This window comes from Dermatophagoides pteronyssinus, unplaced genomic scaffold (genome assembly GCF_027571235.1).
Source record: "Dermatophagoides pteronyssinus isolate colony J.1.1.1.1 unplaced genomic scaffold, Derpt_VIB-CSIC_2022.12 sq0001, whole genome shotgun sequence".
NCBI lineage: Eukaryota > Metazoa > Arthropoda > Arachnida > Sarcoptiformes > Pyroglyphidae > Dermatophagoides > Dermatophagoides pteronyssinus.
The window spans coordinates 2,798,793-2,816,908 of record NW_027461525.1 but is presented as its reverse complement, the minus strand read 5'-3'; the positions used below and the strand labels follow the sequence as shown (position 1 = coordinate 2,816,908).

Genomic DNA, 18,116 nt, shown 5'->3' with positions numbered 1-18,116 from the left:
AAAATGGCCATGATAAAATTGATTCAGCGTTTTTTTTCATTCAGGTAGAATTGATTTTAAAAAATTGAACTATGATTTATACTCGATTTTCGGATTGACTTGAATAAAAAAAATTAATAATGGCCATTTGACCTTATGATCACCGGGATCATAAAAAAAATATCATATCGGATAAGGAATTCCATCGATTCTTTAAACTGTAAAAAAGAGAAGATATACTGTATAAAAATTAGAAAAAAAAATATTAGAAAATATCCGATTTCCAACTATGCCACTATGTTTTAAAAAGGATCCACTATCTTGTCCAATAGGATTGGATACAGGTCAAAATGATTCCACTACGACCAAATGGTAGACCTGATGCTGCTATGATTCGTATTCGTGTGAGCAAGAAATTGTATCCGTATGTGTTTATGTATCTCATTGCTTAATGCTTTTGGAGTCGCATAGGCAAATTGTTTGCTGTTGTGTTGTTGCAGAATCATAATTAGTGATTTTTATATTTTGCTTGATTCATCCAAGTATTACTCCAAACGAACATTTGATGCAGCTTTTTTCCTGTTTGTTATGTTGATGCCAATGTTTGTTTGTTGTTGTGTTTGTTGTTTGTGTTATTGATAATGATCCATAGGATCGGGAATAATATTTTTCAAATAAAAAACTTTCCTCCTTTATTTCGCAACATTTTTTTTATAATTGACATCGAACATCATCATAATAATTCATCAGTTTTGACGTTAGCCGACGACAATCAACAATCGCCAAACAATCGACCAAACCCTTGAGCTAAGAACAAAGATTTTTTTTAGTTATTTGTGGCTCTATTTTTATTTTCGGTAAGCATTTCGAATCATCTTATTTTAAAAGTTCAGAAGATATTTGAATGATATGTTTTGGTGAGAAAACCAAAATAGAATCGTAAAATTTAGATTTCGTACACACACATACACACCCACATTCAGGCAATCTAATCACCAATGTATGAATGTATCGAATTATTTCGTATCGAATATCTTCTCCATCTTTTAATTCATAGTTTTTGTTTTAAATTGTTCATGACCATCAAAAGTTGTTTATTTGGCATTGTTGAATGATAATCTCAATTTTCATCATATTGTTTCAATTCTTGATAAAATTTTTATTTATTCTCATAATCCATTTGTCAAATCAATAGCTCAATGTTCTCAAATTCACACATGCATAATTTGTTGAAATAAAAGCATTTCCTATGATCGATAATAAAAGATGAGCAGTTATCATCATCATCATCATACACACGCATAATTAAATTGTACTGCCTTCAACATTCAAATGTCTGTACACAATTTGTTCTTTAGCCTTTTTCTTATGAAAAAAATGTTAATTTTGCCGGTTTTTTCGGGTGGTTGGCGTTTCGTTATTCACTCCTCGCCCAATTTCAAAGTCCATCCACGGCATCGAACCACACAATTCAACCTTAAAAAACATACAAATAAAAACAACCAGACAACCATCATTGATGATGATCAACATCAATTATAATGATAATAATAATGATATATTCATTGATTCAAAGGCTGTTGCTGCTTACCAGTCATCCATACCAAATCATCGTTTAAAATTTTTATTTTTCCATTTAACGATGATTATAATACATAATTCAATCCAGGATACACAACTACAAACAATTATAGCATTGAATTGAAACATTAAGAAATTTTATATTTTCTTTTCTCCAACTTGATACTTACATTCGATCTCCCTCTCTTTTCGTATCCCCTCTGTTTTGGTTGATAATCTGTTTTTACTATGGTGTTGATTATGGCCCATTTTTCCCATATTTGCCGATTGATTATAATGAAGAGCATTTGCTGTTATCTCTATAATATTTTTTTATTTGTCAATGAATCAATGTAAAATAATTTGATCATTCAGTTTTTCCAATCTATATTGATTTACATTTATCATTACTTACACACACATGAGAGGGAAGAAAAAAAATTGGATATCACGATGATGATAATAATTATAATCATTACAGTCGTTATATCCTTTTATCTATTTTTGTATGCTTATAAATCATCATATTGATTCAATTTGGATGATATTTATAACAACAACAACAAGAAAAATTTGTCAACATCATTCATTCTCGGTCATTATATTTTATTATTGTCATATCAAAGCTTATTTAATCATTGCTTAAATCGGTAAGCTCCATTATGCTATTTTACAATGAATATTTATGGCAACAATCACATTCGGTAGTGAGAAAGAAAAAAAAATTTCTAAATTTATTCTGTGATAATATGAAATCATCATTATCATTTATGTTTTTTGAAATTTCCTTTTTAATATGTTTTCATGCTTGTGTCCTGATCGACATTCATTGCCTATGTCATTGGTAATAAATACTACAATATCATGTTTACACACTCATGTTTTCCTTATCACCCATATTTTATTGTTAAAAAACATGTTATTCGTTGTGATAGATTGATGATAGTAAAGTAACAACCAAAATTGTTCGCCCATAAATGGTCAGTCGACTCTTATTGTCATGAATGAAATGAATTCATTCTTAACTTGTTGCATGTCAAATTTTTTTTCATCAACAAATTCGAAAAAAAAAGATTTATTTGACTTTTACCAAAGTGATAGAACAAAATAAACCAGACAAAATGAACATTATTGAAATAGAAAATCAAACAAACTAGGTGTATTTATTCACATTTTCAAGTAATTACAAAGAAAAAAAAGTTGTTTTCTTTGCATATTTTACGGTTATAATCACACTTTTTCCTATTCATCAATTCCATAGTTGATGAAGTTTGGAATTTTAATCAAGAATTGAATGTTTGTTTTTTTTGTTGAAAAAAATCATTTACAAATTATGTCTATTGAAAGTTAGAATCGTCGTGTTATGACTGACCTTGTTGAATAATTTTCATTTTTATTAATTGTATGTTGGTCAATCAAGATGTTCGTGTATCATATCATCAATAAAACGAACATACATAAACATTAAGATCATTGAAAACAATAATGAATGAATACTCGCCATGTTTTTTTTAATATGCCTAAATCGATTGTGTGTAATTATGTGTTCATTACACACATTAAATTTGCCACCACATATAATCATGGATGATTGTCATCGTCATTTCAACATCGAAACTTTTAAACAGTGAAAGAGATAGTTGAAGGTTACTTTCTCTTTTTCTCTTTAATTGAAATATATTTGTATCCTGTTTTCTGTTGTAGACAACTAAATCTTCTAATCTTTAAAGAGAGAATAAAAGAGTTTGAGCGACTAATGTATTCTACGATTTTATCCACATAATAATTGTTGTTATTTTTAAATGACTGTAGCCATTATTACATGATAAAATCATTTGCAGACGGTTTTGTCATTAATGTTAGATTTTTTTCGAAATTAGTAACATTTAATAATTTCAAGATTACAAAATAGATCAAGAATGTTGTAATGGTCATCAATGATTCATTTCAAAAATAATAACTTATTTGCCTCATAAAACTATCATCATTGACAAACTTAAGTTTTTTTCTTGTTTTGTTTGCGAAAAAAAACAGAACTCTTTTTGTCGTATACGATGTCATCGCCATTTGTTTAAGATTGTTTTTTTAAATTCTTTTAAACAATTCTTAATTTTACTGAAAAAATTTATTTTGGTTTCAGTGAAAAATGACGAATGAGGATGATCTTTATTTTTGGCACTTTCACTTTTTGTTCATATGTTACGATGTTGATATTGTTCAACAAGCGTGTAAGATTCTAGATAGCGAAAAAATGCTGGCTTTATTATATTATTATGTATAGATAGATATCAAGAATGTTAATTTCATTTCCTTCTTGTTTTGTTTGTCATTTTTTTCGACATTTCTAAATCATAAAACTTATGTGATATTATTTAATTTACGATAGAGAATTTATTATTGTCTGACACGAATGTTCAGGTCGTTGGTTCAAGATTCATAAACATTAGGCAATTTTTTTAAAAATATTAGAGTTGTGTTTTTAATGTCGAAAAAGAAAATTCATCGAAATTTTTTATTCTTTTCACATATGAACGAGATGATAAATCCTATGCCATATTTTGTCGACTTATACAATATCATATTTCAATGAAATGATTTCATTCAATTAAAAATTTCTTATCGTCATTCAATCGATTGATGACAAATAATTTTTTAAGCAGTCGATAATCTTGGTTGCTTTGGATTACCACTTAAATAATAGTGGCAGCCATATCTCATTTAAAATCATAAATAATATGTCAAAAAATATTATGTTGGTTTTCAGACTACGAATACAATCAGATTGTTCTCAGTATTTGTGTATGTGCATTTGATTCGATTACAATAAAATGTAAATAACGAAGATCATTCTTTGTAAAAAAAATCGATGTTTGTCATTTGCGTTTACAATTTACTTTTAGATGTTTCTTTATTTTACAGTTTTGTCCTGATTTCGTTGATTGAATGAATATCTATAGAGAAATGTTTAAATGTATTATTTTTTTGGAAAAAAATTGATACTTGTCTACATATAGTCAATTGTCGTCTGGTTTCAATTTTAGTTCCTGTCATAATGCGACAAATAAAACCAGACGACTTGATGTGGTCACACATTCACGCTATCACAAATGCGCGAGGCTTATAATCAATGACTTCAGATAAAACTGTCTGATTGTTTTGGAGCGAAAAACAATATGCAAAACATGTATAAAATTAGCTCTTTGCGATGATTATCATTTCCACTTTTGAATTACGAAAATGCATACAAATAATAATAATAATGTCAGTATAAAACATGACTAGAATACTGTTTGATTGATATGATGACACCGACCTATATACTTATAGCTGTAGTAATAATAAAAATAGAATCGCCACTACAATTCAAGGTTTCAAAAATTTCTGATCTGTATGTAAACTGAATATAAATGCTAGTTTTATTGCCCCTTTTTCTCATCTCATTTTATTCCTATCATAATTAATTTTGATTATTTTATTGATATTTTTGAAATGAGAACTAGAATGATTACGGAAGTGATTGATTTTGTTCATATTCTAATTTCTGCAAAATCTCTCATTTATCCACATCCTTATTTGGAAAAAAGAACAAGTGGATTTCTGCTATTATGATTAGTATAATTCTTATCATCCAGATATTTGTTTATTTGACATTGCGAGAAACCAAAACTTTTATATTTTAATTAATATAACCAGGTGTCATAAGATATGTTGTTTGGTTGATTTGATTTTTTTCTCATTTGATAAGAATAGTGAAGTTTTCATTTTTGCTTCCCACACACTGACATAATACAGAATTTTCCATCATATCATATCATCAAGAAAAATCATGATAACAGTGGAGGTGTAAATTGTTATGTCAGGCAAGTTGAAAATTTTTGAACTTGACCTTAAAAAAGTTTTTGTCTAAATTTTACTACAACCTGAATATTGTCTTCTGACATGAGAATTCAAAATAACTGAAAATAGAAAAATAAATCAACAAATGATGATTAAGATTTCTTATATTTGGAAAAATAAATTATCTTTTTTATTAATTTTTTATTCGTGTTTAATTTTAAATTTAGGAAGACAAAAATTATAACTGACGATCGATTGATAATCTAAACCTGAAAAACTTTACGAATTTCGTTTACTTGAAGCAGCTGTAATTAAGGAATTTTCATTGTCATCTTCAACATCATTATTTTAATTCTTTATAGTTTGGATCAACATTATTGAAATTTCTTCGTGTTTGTTCAAAACAAACATAAAATTTTTTATCATACACTACTCGTTAAACTAATAACAAATAGGTAAAAATAAAAATGGCCACCCAAGCGGTGAATAATCATCATAATGAGGAATTCGATCCTGATGATCCAGAAACTCAACGTGAAATGATGCGTCCACCGGATATTGAACAAGATATGAAGGAAATGGATCGTCGTCGTCGTGTTGATGTCATATTAAATAGCCAGGTGTTCCGTGAAGAATTGGAACGTATAATCGAGTCACAATTAAATGATGGTTATTTACCTGCATCATTATCGGCCTTGCAACAGGTGACTGAATTATTGATGCCTGGTACCAGTAGTCGTGCATCGCGTTTGGGACATTCTGGACCGCCAATCAATGATATCCGTGGCGTTGATGGGCTCAAATATGCTAAGGGAGAAAAATTACTTCGCTGTAAATTGGCATCTGTTTATCGTTTGGTCGATCTTTATGGATGGTCGATGAGCATTTACAATCACATCACGGTTAGAGTCAGTCGAGAACAGGAACATTTCTTATTAAATCCATTCGGATTGCAATATGACGAAGTGACTGCTTCATCTTTGATAAAAGTAGATCTACAAGGCAACGTTGTCGATCCTGGTTCAACGAATTTTACATTCAACAAGTAATTATGCATAAGTAATTATCTTTTTGAATGATAAATAATAATTTTTTTATCAGAGCTGGTTATGTATTACATTCGGCCATTCATGCAGCTCGTCCAGACATTAATGCCGTCATACATCTTCATTATGGTCCTTGTGTCGCTGTATCGGCCATGAAACAAGGTCTGATGCTTTGTTGTCAAGAATCTTGTGTTCTAGGTCATATTAGCTACCATGATTATCGTGGCCTATTGGTAAATCCAGAGGAAAGAGCCGATATTGTTCGAAATCTGGGACCAAGTAACAAGGTATTTATATTTAAAAATGATAATTTACCTCTTACTCATTTCTTATATTTTGAATCATTAGGTTTTGATACTACGAAATCATGGCGTTGTTACTTGTGGTGAATCATTAGAGGAGGCATTCTTCCTTATGTATAATCTTGTATTGGCTTGTGAGACACAAATTCGTCTCGCACAGGTGGGAATGGAAAACATTCAATTACTGCCACAAGAAACATTTGAAGAGGTGCAAAAAGTTCTTCGTGATGATGCTGGCGCCTCTGTACAAGGTCTTGACTCAAAAGATGATAAACATAAGCCCAAAAAATGGAAAATCTGGGATCTGGAATTCGAAGCACGGATGCGTATGTTAGACAATGCGGTTAGTTGATTATTATTTTTTGTGTCTTGAAGCAACGATTCTATTGTTTAATAATTTTTTCTCATATTATTTTGACAATTTGCAATCGTGATTTATCGATTATGAATGCTTTATTGTCTTTTTTGGCTGCTAACCTGAATGTAAATGTAGGGATTCCGTACTGGCTACATATATCGTCAGCCTTTATTGCGTGCCGAATCATCACGACCACGTTCAGATGTTGAAGTACCACCGGCTGTCACATCACACGCTGGCCAATATGAAGAGGATAAATGGCTTAGCCCGTTACGAAAATTGGTACAGGGAAAACGTACACAGGATAAATTGAATTGGGTTAATTCTCCAAATAGCTATCAAAAAGTCGAGGTGCTTGAATCGGGAACAATGGATCCAAAAAAGATAACCAAGGTTTGTTTTGTTTTCATTTATACATGTATTGGATTGTGATTCAATGAATTTTCATTCACTTACAGTGGGTACAAGATGGTGTATCTCCCAATCATAGCACTCCGGTCAAAATTGAAAGTCATAATCAATTTGTTGGTGTTAATGGAGGCGATCCGGGAGAATTCAAACGAAAACAGAAAGAGGTTTGTATTTGTAAATATTTTGAATTATTCATTTTGCAATCAATCATTTGTATTTTTTTGTGTTCAGATGAAAGAGGTTCGAATGAAAAATACTATTTCCAGTGGACCACAAAGTTTAATCTTAGAAGGAGCTAATTGGGATGATGCAAGACGTGCTGCACAACAGGATAATATTGATGGTGGCCGTGTGTATTTGGGTGCCGCATCCAAAGGAATTATTCAACGAGATTTCCAACATAATGCTACTGTTTATCGAAGCGCATACGCTAAAAATCCATTTGATGGTGTCACCGAAGAAGAATTAATTGAATATCGTAAACTTATTGAACGTAAACAACGTGGTGAAAATGGTAATTGAAAATTTTCTCTAATGATCAAACCATTATCTCTCATCTTTTTGAATTTAGTTGATATTCCAGATAAAATGAAACATTTAATGATTGAACCAATGTCTTTTAATCAACAAGATTCACAAGACATTGCTAGTCCTACATCACCGACATCACCTCTTTCCGATGAAGAAGGTAAGATAATATTTTCTAATCGATTTCACGCTATCACGAATTTTAGATCATTTGACCTTTTTCTTTGATTTCATTTTGATTATAACCTTTCGTTATTCACCTGTTTTTTTTTGTATTTTATTTTTAATACCCCAAATGCAATACATTTCCTCATCACAAAACTAAAACAAATTACATTTGTATTTATTGTCGTTGCCCTACTAACCTCAATCGTTTGCGACTGAATTGTATTTTTTTAAAATGTTATTCCGTTACCATATATACGCACAAATCTACACAAATACTAAACCGACTAAAATCACCCACAAAAAATAACGCGATTCCAATGCCGACACAAACACATTAACATCCAAAATGGTTCCTCAAAAATGTGATATTTTCTGAGTATAGATCTGACTGATGGTAGAGGAGTACATAGATCACATTCAGCTAGATTAGCTCTTAAAGGTAAAGTTTTTATCTTGCCCTTATATAGATCATATCTCTATCTTTCTGTACCAATTTTATCTGTCTTTTTTTGGTAAATCTTCTCATGTTTATAATAACTCGATTCTTTGTCTATATCTTTTGTCATTTACAAACAAACTTACTTTAATAACTTATTCTCAATACACAGTACAATATTCAGTTAATTTATTGCATAATCTTTTTCTATTTTTTTCTTATTATATATTTTCATCTCGGATCTCTTTTTCTTGCTCTTTCTTTTTCTATAATGGTCTTGCCTGTTTGTCTGTCTTTCTGCCTGCCTCTATTCTTTGACAAAAATGAAAATAATTCTAAAAAACACTACACATTTCAAATTCTCAATTTGTGACAACAAAACTTGTTTCAGCAACATACACAGAAGCAGATTATTCTGAACCAAGTCAAAGTCAAAAAGGTAAGGCTTCGTTGATTTGTTTGTTATAGTTTGTCGCCATAAATAAAAAATTTCACCAACATTAAATGAATGAATGATTGAATGAATGAATAAATAAATGATGCTGATTTGATGTTTGCAAAAAAACAAGTGATGGCCCATAAAATTTCCTGGTGGTCGAAAATTATTTCGTGTTGTTACAAATGTTGTTGTTATTGTTTTTGTTGTCCGTATCTTACATCTAAACATTAAATTACTGCTACTTCTTCCTACCACTTTATTTCTATTTATGTTGTTTCCTGTTCTTCATCTGGCTGATTTGCTTGTTAATTTTTCCTTAGTATTTTTATTCATTTATTAATTTTTTTTTGTTCTGTTTTATGCATTATTAATTTATTTTGATCTTTTTTTTTATTTTTTACCCGTCCGTTTGTATTGAACAAAATTGACACTAAAATTGTTATAATTTTTTTTGACCTAATTTTTATTCAATTTGTTGCATGTTAAATATTACCACAACAATTCAATCCTGCTTATGTGTCTTGTCTTGTATTTTAATTGATCATGATCAATACACATACATTAACTGTTTTATTCGTACGTTTGCCCGTCTTGGAATGTTGCTAACACAATAATATATTTGAAACAAACAAATGCCATTGCTAATCAGCCACCGAAGATAAATTGTTTGCTAGAGGACGATTTAGGTCCGAACGAAAACCACAAAGATCACGTAAGTTCTTAAGTTTGTGAGAGTTAATTGTTTTGTGAATGTATGTGGGTGTCGGTTATGGGTTCTTTGTAATATTTGCATAAATTATATAAGATTTGTAAATTTTGTAATTTGTCGCGTTAAGGAAGTAATGAAATTATTTTTCCAATTCTGAACATAATTTTTTGAAAAATTATTTTGAAATTTTTTTTCTGTCTTAAATCTAGAATCAAATGTTAATGGCGATGATAAACATGGTACAATTGAACGTGGAGCTAGTGGTGCTGATACCTTATCTAGAGAGGTAAGATTTAATTTATTTTCTACTGATTGTAATGTTTAATGACCATTCTTAAACAGGGTTCACCAATGAAAGAGGAAAAGAAAAAGAAGAAAAAAGGACATTCATTGTCATTCTTTTCCAAACGTAAATCGAAAAAGGATAAAGAAGAACAACATGCAATGACTTTGAATTAATTTCTAAACTACGTTTCGTTCGATACATCCATCCATCCATTCATTGTTAAGGCGCTTTTTGATTTTTATTAAATTTTTTCATCTCGGTGACAGAAAAAAACAAATGTAAATCAAATCAAATTGAATCAAATTTCGAACGATTATTCAATCTCATACGAATAACGGATTTGCCTCTCTTTTACTATACACTCAAACAAAACAAAAGACAAATACATCACACAAAAATCATAATAATTATCATCAACAACAAATGAATCTGCCACTCTCTATCACCAACCAATATTTTCTACAAAAAATTTGAACGAAATTCGACAAACAAAAAATTTATTCATTACCATTCGATCATCTGCCTCATATTTTAAATCATTGATCAGTTTTTACACAGATACTAAACAAAAAGAGCTCTCAATATTATTGACGAAAATTAACTCGAATATTTGATTACATGATATAAAACACACACGAAACATTGGACCGCTTTCTTCTCGGAACACGCAACTATAATTTTAAAAGCTCGTACGATGCAGCTATGATGATAATCAATAACATTATTGATATAATTGATTATGTTAATGAATGATAATTCAAACTTTCAACCCTTTCCCGAAATTCCCCCCGCACATAAATACACACACAGGCCGCTGTGTAATTTTCATTTCATCTATTTTATGTTTTTCATTGGCTACTATTCTTGTGACACGAATTTTTTTTATTATTATTATTCAAAATCTTTTGAAAAGAATCCCCAATTATATTCAAATTTACAAACTTTATATATTAAAAATTTTAATCATTGTGCATATGTTCTCGATAAATAATTTTATGCTACCGTATCAATATTGATATAGATTATTAATAATAACAACAAACAAAACAGATAAACCAATGAAATTTTGAAATGTGTGTACACATGTTTAGACGTTTGATTCGAAACTGGGATAAGTTTTATTTTCCATTTCAAATGAAAAATTAAGCTTCCAATTCGTTTATTTTCATTTAATAACATTTTTATTCACAAAATTATTTCATCATAATTATTTGATTTTTTTTTAGTTTAAAAATTATGTTTCCTCCATCACTTCAAACCCCATTTTAAGCATTATACACACATCAAAGTGATAAAGAATTTTCAAAAAATTGATGGTTATTATGAAAAAAACAATACACACAACACTCACACATAAAGATTTTATCGAATTGATTATTTTAAAGAAAAAATTAAATCTGAATTCATATTTAGTTTTCAAAAGTTTTGTCTTTCATTTGATTCAAATAAAAATAATTTTCAATAATTCCTGTCGGGGTTTTCAATAGATGACGGTTTGGCAAATGATGTTTTACTCACAACACATACCTGTTTATCAACTTTTACGCTTTAAACAATTGATATTTACATGTAATCATTTGATGATGGCTTTGATGACGAACCGAACAATACATTTTTTCATTGTTCATAACGCCTACAAAATATATATTTGACATTAGATTCAATTTCGTTGCATGATTTTGAACCTCATCGTCAAAAATTATTTTAAATTTCTGTATTCGATCATTGTTACACGTTACAGGACAATACGCGCCATTCAGTTATGGAATTCACTCAACAACAGTCGACGACTAAAACAACATCTAATTCGGATCGATTTCCATTGAATCAATCAACACAATCATTACCGCCATCATCATCACAATGTTCATCAATTTTCATTGAATATCAACTCATGAAAGAATTGTTTGTATTTTATCAGAATTTTTGAGAATTGTTCTAATTCTATTCATTGGATCATTTAGCGTTTTGTTTCAAAAGCAGGAATTTCTCCATGTTTACATATCACCATCTTATGAATCAGCATTCGAATGGTTTGGTGTAATGTTTATCCATCATGGTTTATACAAAGGAAAAATATTTCGCTTCTCCATTCACATCAGCCCATCTTATCCCAATTGTGATATACCGGTTCGTTTGAAGATCAGTTTATAATTTTTCCTAATTATTCTTTTTATAGCAAATAATATTTGATCCAATACCTCATCATCCGCTGTTGAATGAACAGACTGGTCAACTAAAAATGTCCAGTAAATTCAATAAATGGACATCGACATGTAATTTTATATTTGAAGTAATTGCATTCGCTAAACAAGTATTCGAATTTGATGATATCAAACAATTGAAGCACATTGCTAATATCGATAAATTAGATCTTGACACGGAACAACTGAGAAGAACTATCGAAGATAAAATGAAGGATTTCAATGATCGTGTCATAAATATGAAAAACGATGATAAAAATTATATCGATTTCACTGAACCAGAAAACTCGTCAATAATCGACAAAGTGAAACATAAATTATTGAAGGAAAAGTTTTCTTTAGATTCAAGTGTTGATTATTTTGGTGCAAATGGTAATTTATCCAGTACAGCGGGACATCCCAATCGTAATTATTGTACGACATCGATCTCTGGTCTATCTTGGGCCAAAAAAATTGTATACAATTAGACAATCAGTGTAATCATATTCATTGTATTATTTATTTTCGAATTATATTTATCCCCAATAAATATTTGATTATTTGGCATTTACAGCTTTTTTGTTAATTAATTATATTTTTGCCTGCCATCTAGTAAACGCCGATAGAACCACGACCGATACAGCTGACGTTTTCCAATTTGGTGCAAACAATTGATGATGATAATGATGAATATTGTTGTTGGTAATCTAATTTTAATTTAATTCTTTAATCATGGATGAATTTAGGCACATTCAAAGTCGATCAGATATATTGAGCACACTGGAACATCTCAATGAAGAAGAGAAAATAGTTGAACAAGATATTGATTTATTTTTAAAAAAAGAAAATGAATTGCAATTATTGATGACATCGTTAATCAAACACATGGCCAACATATCATTGATCGAAAGCGATGCTGAACGTTTGGCTAATTTGATGAATTTTACGTCCGTCATGGCCGATAATGTGAGCTATAAAATACGTTCATTTGATTTGGTCAAAAATCGTGTGAGTGAATGCTTGAAACAAGTGGAAGATATTATCGACCTTAGATCGTGTACGGATGGAATACAAAAATCATTGGCCGATGAAGATTACGAGAAAGCTGCCCGACATATCTACAGATTTTTGTCTATGGATGAATCTATGTTAAGAAAAACTGCATTAGATGAAAGTCTGAGCGGGAATAATGAAATACCCGATACTTGTTCATTGGAACAATCTTTCGTGAAATTGCATGAAGCAGAACAAAATCTTAGATCAATAGTTATGACACGATTCGATAAAGCTGTTGCTCATAAGGACAGTGCTAGTGTTGAACGATTCTTTAAAATATTTCCGTTGATTAAACAACACAAGCAAGGTTTGGATCGATTTTCCGATTATCTTTGGTCACAGATCATTGAAGAAATAACGAACAAAAAAATCAATGCCGCTACAAAAGGTTCTGTTACGTTGGCCAAACTGTCAAATCTTTTCGAAACGATTGCGCAAAAAATTGATGTTTATTACCCGTTGATCGAAACATATTATGGTCCGGGAAATCTATTTCCAGTTGTCGCTAAATTGCAAAAAGAATGTGACATACAAGCAAAGCTGATTATTGAAGATTATCAGAATGAAAAAACTTTCACATCCCTTGTGTCGAATGTATCGCGAGCTTTGAAAAATTTTTCCAATACACAGAATATAAGCAAACTAGATCCAAAAGTAGTTGACAAACATCTGAACGATATTATGTACATGTTAAATCGTAATCAGACTTACCTAAACTTCATATCCAACCGTTTGATCTCCGATATCGAAGCTGCCAAAAACAATGAAAAAGTCGATCAACTACATGATAAACTACCCATTCGATTTCAGTGTCAAGACATTGATTCCCTTATAAGAGACTGTAATCTTTCTCATGTGATACATGATCTAGATTCCATTTATGTTTTGCTTGAAGAATATTTTCTAAAAGAATCGATACAGAAAGCCATTCAATTGGACTCGGTTGATATTGACCATAAAGATTTAGATTCTACAGCAATTACATCGAGCATGCTGGATGATATATTTTTCATTATTAAAAAATGCCTTAAAAGAGCCATATCTTGTGGTTCAGCCAATGTTATCATGGCTATGATCAATCATTGTACTATTGTTTTAGAGACGATTTTCTATGAAGTAATCCATAGTCGAATCAAATGTGGTTATCCAAATGCTTTATCCACATTGGATCTTGCCAATGCTTATAATGCCCTTCAAGCTGGCCGATATCTGCAATCTTCCAACGATGTTGAACAAATGAAGATAATGTTCATTTGTGCATTGAACAATCTAGACACTGCTTGTGAATATATGAATAAACTGAACCAGACCATAACAGTCGATGTAACCAACAGCGGCGTATTGCAAAAAAATCAAATCGACCTGTTCGATAGTTGTCTTTCTAATTTCAGTTCACTTACTTCAAAGTTTCGGATATTGATTCAATCGGGAATGCAACAATTATTTGCAGCTGTATTCAAAACAATAGTCAAATCTATGATAGATTCATTTATATCGACTAGTCATACATTGAATGATGAAGATATTATCACCTATGAAATCAGTGAAGGTTTGCGGCCTTTTATTCAAACCTTCTTGATGAGTATGAATTCAACATTGGCTCCGTTCAAAAAACAATTAACTGCAAAAAATTTCGACACTCTCTTGACCGTAATCAGTGCGGAAATATCCAATCGATTGTATAAAGCACTGTTTCAATGTTCATTCAATAAGGTCAGTATAATAATCAATTTGCCAGTTCCCATCATTTCGTTTGATAAAAGTATTCAAAACATCTGCTAATTTACAATCATTTTTTTATTTGAATCATTCATAGTTTGGTGGATTTCAATTAGATCGTGAGGTGCGTGCCATTATCAATTTTCTAACTTCCATTTCGCCGACGACTATTAGTTTGAGAGAATATTTTTCTAAACTAAAATTCATCGGGGTCATATTCACATCGGAGAATATCAATGAAATCAATGATTACATACATTCAAAAGAAAATTATAATGCTTTACGAGTGAATCCGAATGAATTACATCAATTGTTAAGGCTTTATACAGAACTAAGTCCAAATGATTTAAGAAAAATTAAATTATAAATACAATAAAGACATGAACAATCTAATATTATTGAATAGTATATAAGAAAAATGAGAATAAAATTTATTGTCCGATTTATTTGTCCTTGTTTCCAATGATTATTGAAGCTAATTGATTTGAAAGCCTGTATTCGACTCCATTCCATTTGAAAATGATTGGTATTCGTTGTTCATTCAAAACGAACAGGTTACCAATCTCTTGGGCAAGTATTGACCGTATCAATCCATAATTTCCAAATCTTTCATCGGCTTCGTGATAGATACGTCCACCATGTCTCAGGATATTTTCATCATCATCATCACTATCTTTTTCGGAATTGATTGATTCCGGTAACATATATAATGATTCGGGATTGAATGGATAAACTAGATCCGAATAAGCAATGATCAAATTAAATTCATTTTTCGATGAATCTTTCGTATTTGGAATAATATGCGTATAAACGATGGGTACATCATCGCACCTTATATAATTCCTTTCGATGCCACACAATGAAATGTATGGAAACTCTTTCTCATAACGTCCCGTTTTATTATATTTTATATTTTTAAAAAAGAAATTCAAAAATTGTTTTTCCTTGAAACAACTAGTAAAATTTTTCATGCGAGAATCGTCTAAAAATAACTAAAGTCATTTATGAATAACTTGATTCAATTTATCATTTAAAATTAAAATTACCATTCCATTGTGATCAATGTAATAGAAATATTCTCGAATTTTAGGGCGTTCGGGATCATTTTGTCCCTGGATGTAAAGCTTTCCCGATGATGATGGATTCGAAAAATAACGTAAGCTATTAATGTACGAAAAATTATCGTAACATTTGAATCGATTAATATTTCTCAAAAGTTTAAGGATCATATTTCAGCACAGGTGGTTTCAATAATTGAGTTTATGAGATTGAATGTAAGAATATAGCTGCTCGTCTTCTATGAATAAGTTTTGAATTGTCTAAAGTTGAGACATATGTTTAAAATCTAAATGACAATCGAATCATGAATATCTTCAACGATAATGATGATGACAAACTTGATGATTATGATGCCCTGTTAAACCTAGTTCCTCGATTACCCGTAGCAACATTCGATAGTTATGATCCAAATATTCCACCGGAAAATGGTGCCGATTATCTGCGACGAGTTCAACTTGAAGCACAACAAGAACCTAATATAAAAGTAGCCGAACAATTTTTCGTTCGAAAACCAAAATGTTATGATTACCATGTGGAATCGATCAAAGAAAATGAATTCATACGTTCATTACCTGCATTTGAAATTCATGAACAATTAATAATTCCATCAGTTATTGAATCATTTTTAACATTACGTCAACATATCGATGATTTAAGGAAAAAATATGCTGATGACAACAAATTAATCAAACGTACCCGTAAATGGTGGCGAGAATATTGTTTCAGTTATAATAACCAATCAAATGATTTGAAATATAAGCCTGAAAATAATTATCAAACAAATATACCTAGATTATCATTACTAGCACGTATTAGTCAAAAAGAAATTTGTCGATTATTATGCTATCATTACCAATGGTTGCTGGAAGATGATAATGATCAATACACCATAGAAAGAGGATTATGGTTTTATTCACTGTTGGCCGCATTGGATTCCATTCAACCTGATGATACCTATTGTCTATTACGGAAGATTACGCGTCTTTGTAGCCGTATACGAAATGAGTTTCAAATCTATCTCGAAGAGAATGTTAAGGGCAATGATGATGATGATGCGAAAATGGCAGCTGCGGTTGACCACATTGTTGATGATGATAAATGTAGCATATTATTCCAAAAACTTGCTTCATTAAATCTGATCATCTTGTTGGTGGGATATTATTTCAATCAAAAAGATTTGCTTGATAGTTGGAAATAATCAGCATTCTGTTCAATCAATGTATACAAAACTTGTTCAATGATCTCAGAGAAAAACAAAAGCGAAAAAATTTCTGATGATAAAACAATTGTAAAAATAAACGAAACAGCAGACATTCGCCTATCTATAGACAAATATCCTGACATTTTTAATATATGATGATGACATTGAATGACAGTTCGAATCACCGATCACCGTATCTGTCTCCGCCATTTCCAATTAACATCATCAAAGCTTATATTATTTGTCACAGCAACAAGTGTACAAGATCTGAATGATCATAATTTTGTGGTGAACTATTATTCACGATCAATAAATAAAAATATTTTTGGCTACAAAATCAAAACCAATTTCGTATAAATATGAGCGATCAATGAACATTAAAAACAAATCGTCTTAATTTTATCATTCAATTAAATAAAATTTTTCCACTTTTTTTGACATGTTTTTGTTGCTGAATTTTTTCAAAATTTTAATCTACGTACATTCGCAGATAGTTTGTCACGCGTCGGTACGCTTGGTTGCCCGTATCTTTTTGTCGGTAATCGATAAAAAACAACAAAAAAAAAACTTGGGTTGCCAGCCGGTTTAATTATGATCCGTTCGTGTCGTATTCATCCCTATCGGTAATTTGGTCGTCCATCATCAATGATTGTTGTTGCCAGGTTTTTTCCTTATTTATTACTGATATTACTGATATTAATGATACGTTTTTTCTTCATTCATGATAGTGGTAACGTTTTCGGCTTAAATTGTTTTTCAAAAAAATAAAATTAAAATTTATTAAACTAGATGTCGTTGATGAATAGAAAACTCGGCGCCATAAAAATTGGACACTGGTT

At 30.5% G+C, this 18,116-nt stretch overlaps 5 protein-coding genes and 1 long non-coding RNA gene across 13 annotated transcripts; 4 read left to right on the top strand and 2 right to left on the bottom strand.

The window, feature by feature from the left end:
* Positions 1-436: 436 nt before the first annotated feature.
* hts (adducin 1-like protein hts) lies at positions 437-11,032 on the top strand. 8 transcript variants are annotated; one of them, XM_027343258.2, is made up of 13 exons: positions 437-836; positions 5,604-6,421; positions 6,478-6,709; positions 6,771-7,067; positions 7,218-7,475; positions 7,541-7,657; positions 7,725-8,007; positions 8,065-8,181; positions 8,572-8,628; positions 9,017-9,064; positions 9,714-9,776; positions 9,983-10,059; positions 10,116-11,032. In XM_027343258.2, exons 2-13 carry the CDS (start codon positions 5,844-5,846, stop codon positions 10,230-10,232), a joined length of 2,244 nt encoding a protein of 747 aa, XP_027199059.1. In that variant the 5' UTR covers positions 437-836; positions 5,604-5,843; the 3' UTR covers positions 10,233-11,032. The 8 variants fall into 8 exon arrangements, with proteins under 8 accessions (XP_027199059.1, XP_027199062.1, XP_027199061.1 ...); XM_027343261.2 differs by lacking the exon at positions 9,714-9,776; XM_027343260.2 differs by lacking the exon at positions 8,572-8,628 and having other exon boundaries at positions 438-836.
* LOC142645390 (uncharacterized) lies at positions 707-1,926 on the bottom strand. The gene is made up of 3 exons (XR_012846534.1): positions 1,731-1,926; positions 1,571-1,657; positions 707-1,455 (listed from the first exon to the last, which is right to left on the bottom strand). It is a non-coding gene; the product is annotated as an uncharacterized LOC142645390 (long non-coding RNA).
* Positions 11,033-11,569: 537 nt separating the features above from the next.
* On the top strand, positions 11,570-12,813 carry peo (ubiquitin E2 variant domain-containing protein pendolino). The gene is made up of 3 exons (XM_027343268.2): positions 11,570-11,964; positions 12,024-12,189; positions 12,239-12,813. Exons 1-3 carry the CDS (start codon positions 11,822-11,824, stop codon positions 12,728-12,730), a joined length of 801 nt encoding a protein of 266 aa, XP_027199069.2. The 5' UTR covers positions 11,570-11,821; the 3' UTR covers positions 12,731-12,813.
* A 31-nt stretch (positions 12,814-12,844) lies between these two features.
* On the top strand, positions 12,845-15,463 carry Cog4 (conserved oligomeric Golgi complex subunit 4). The gene is made up of 2 exons (XM_027343257.2): positions 12,845-15,011; positions 15,115-15,463. The coding sequence occupies exons 1-2, from the start codon at positions 12,975-12,977 to the stop codon at positions 15,382-15,384; spliced, it is 2,307 nt and encodes a 768-aa protein (XP_027199058.2). The 5' UTR covers positions 12,845-12,974; the 3' UTR covers positions 15,385-15,463.
* LOC113793261 (UPF0598 protein F59C6.12) lies at positions 15,391-16,381 on the bottom strand. The gene is made up of 2 exons (XM_027343269.2): positions 16,064-16,381; positions 15,391-16,009 (listed from the first exon to the last, which is right to left on the bottom strand). Exons 1-2 carry the CDS (start codon positions 16,244-16,246, stop codon positions 15,461-15,463), a joined length of 732 nt encoding a protein of 243 aa, XP_027199070.1. The 5' UTR covers positions 16,247-16,381; the 3' UTR covers positions 15,391-15,460.
* Gem2 (Gemin 2) lies at positions 16,381-17,715 on the top strand. The gene has a single exon (XM_027343267.2). The coding sequence runs from the start codon at positions 16,381-16,383 to the stop codon at positions 17,272-17,274; it is 894 nt and encodes a 297-aa protein (XP_027199068.2). The 3' UTR covers positions 17,275-17,715.
* The last annotated feature ends 401 nt before the right edge of the window (positions 17,716-18,116 follow it).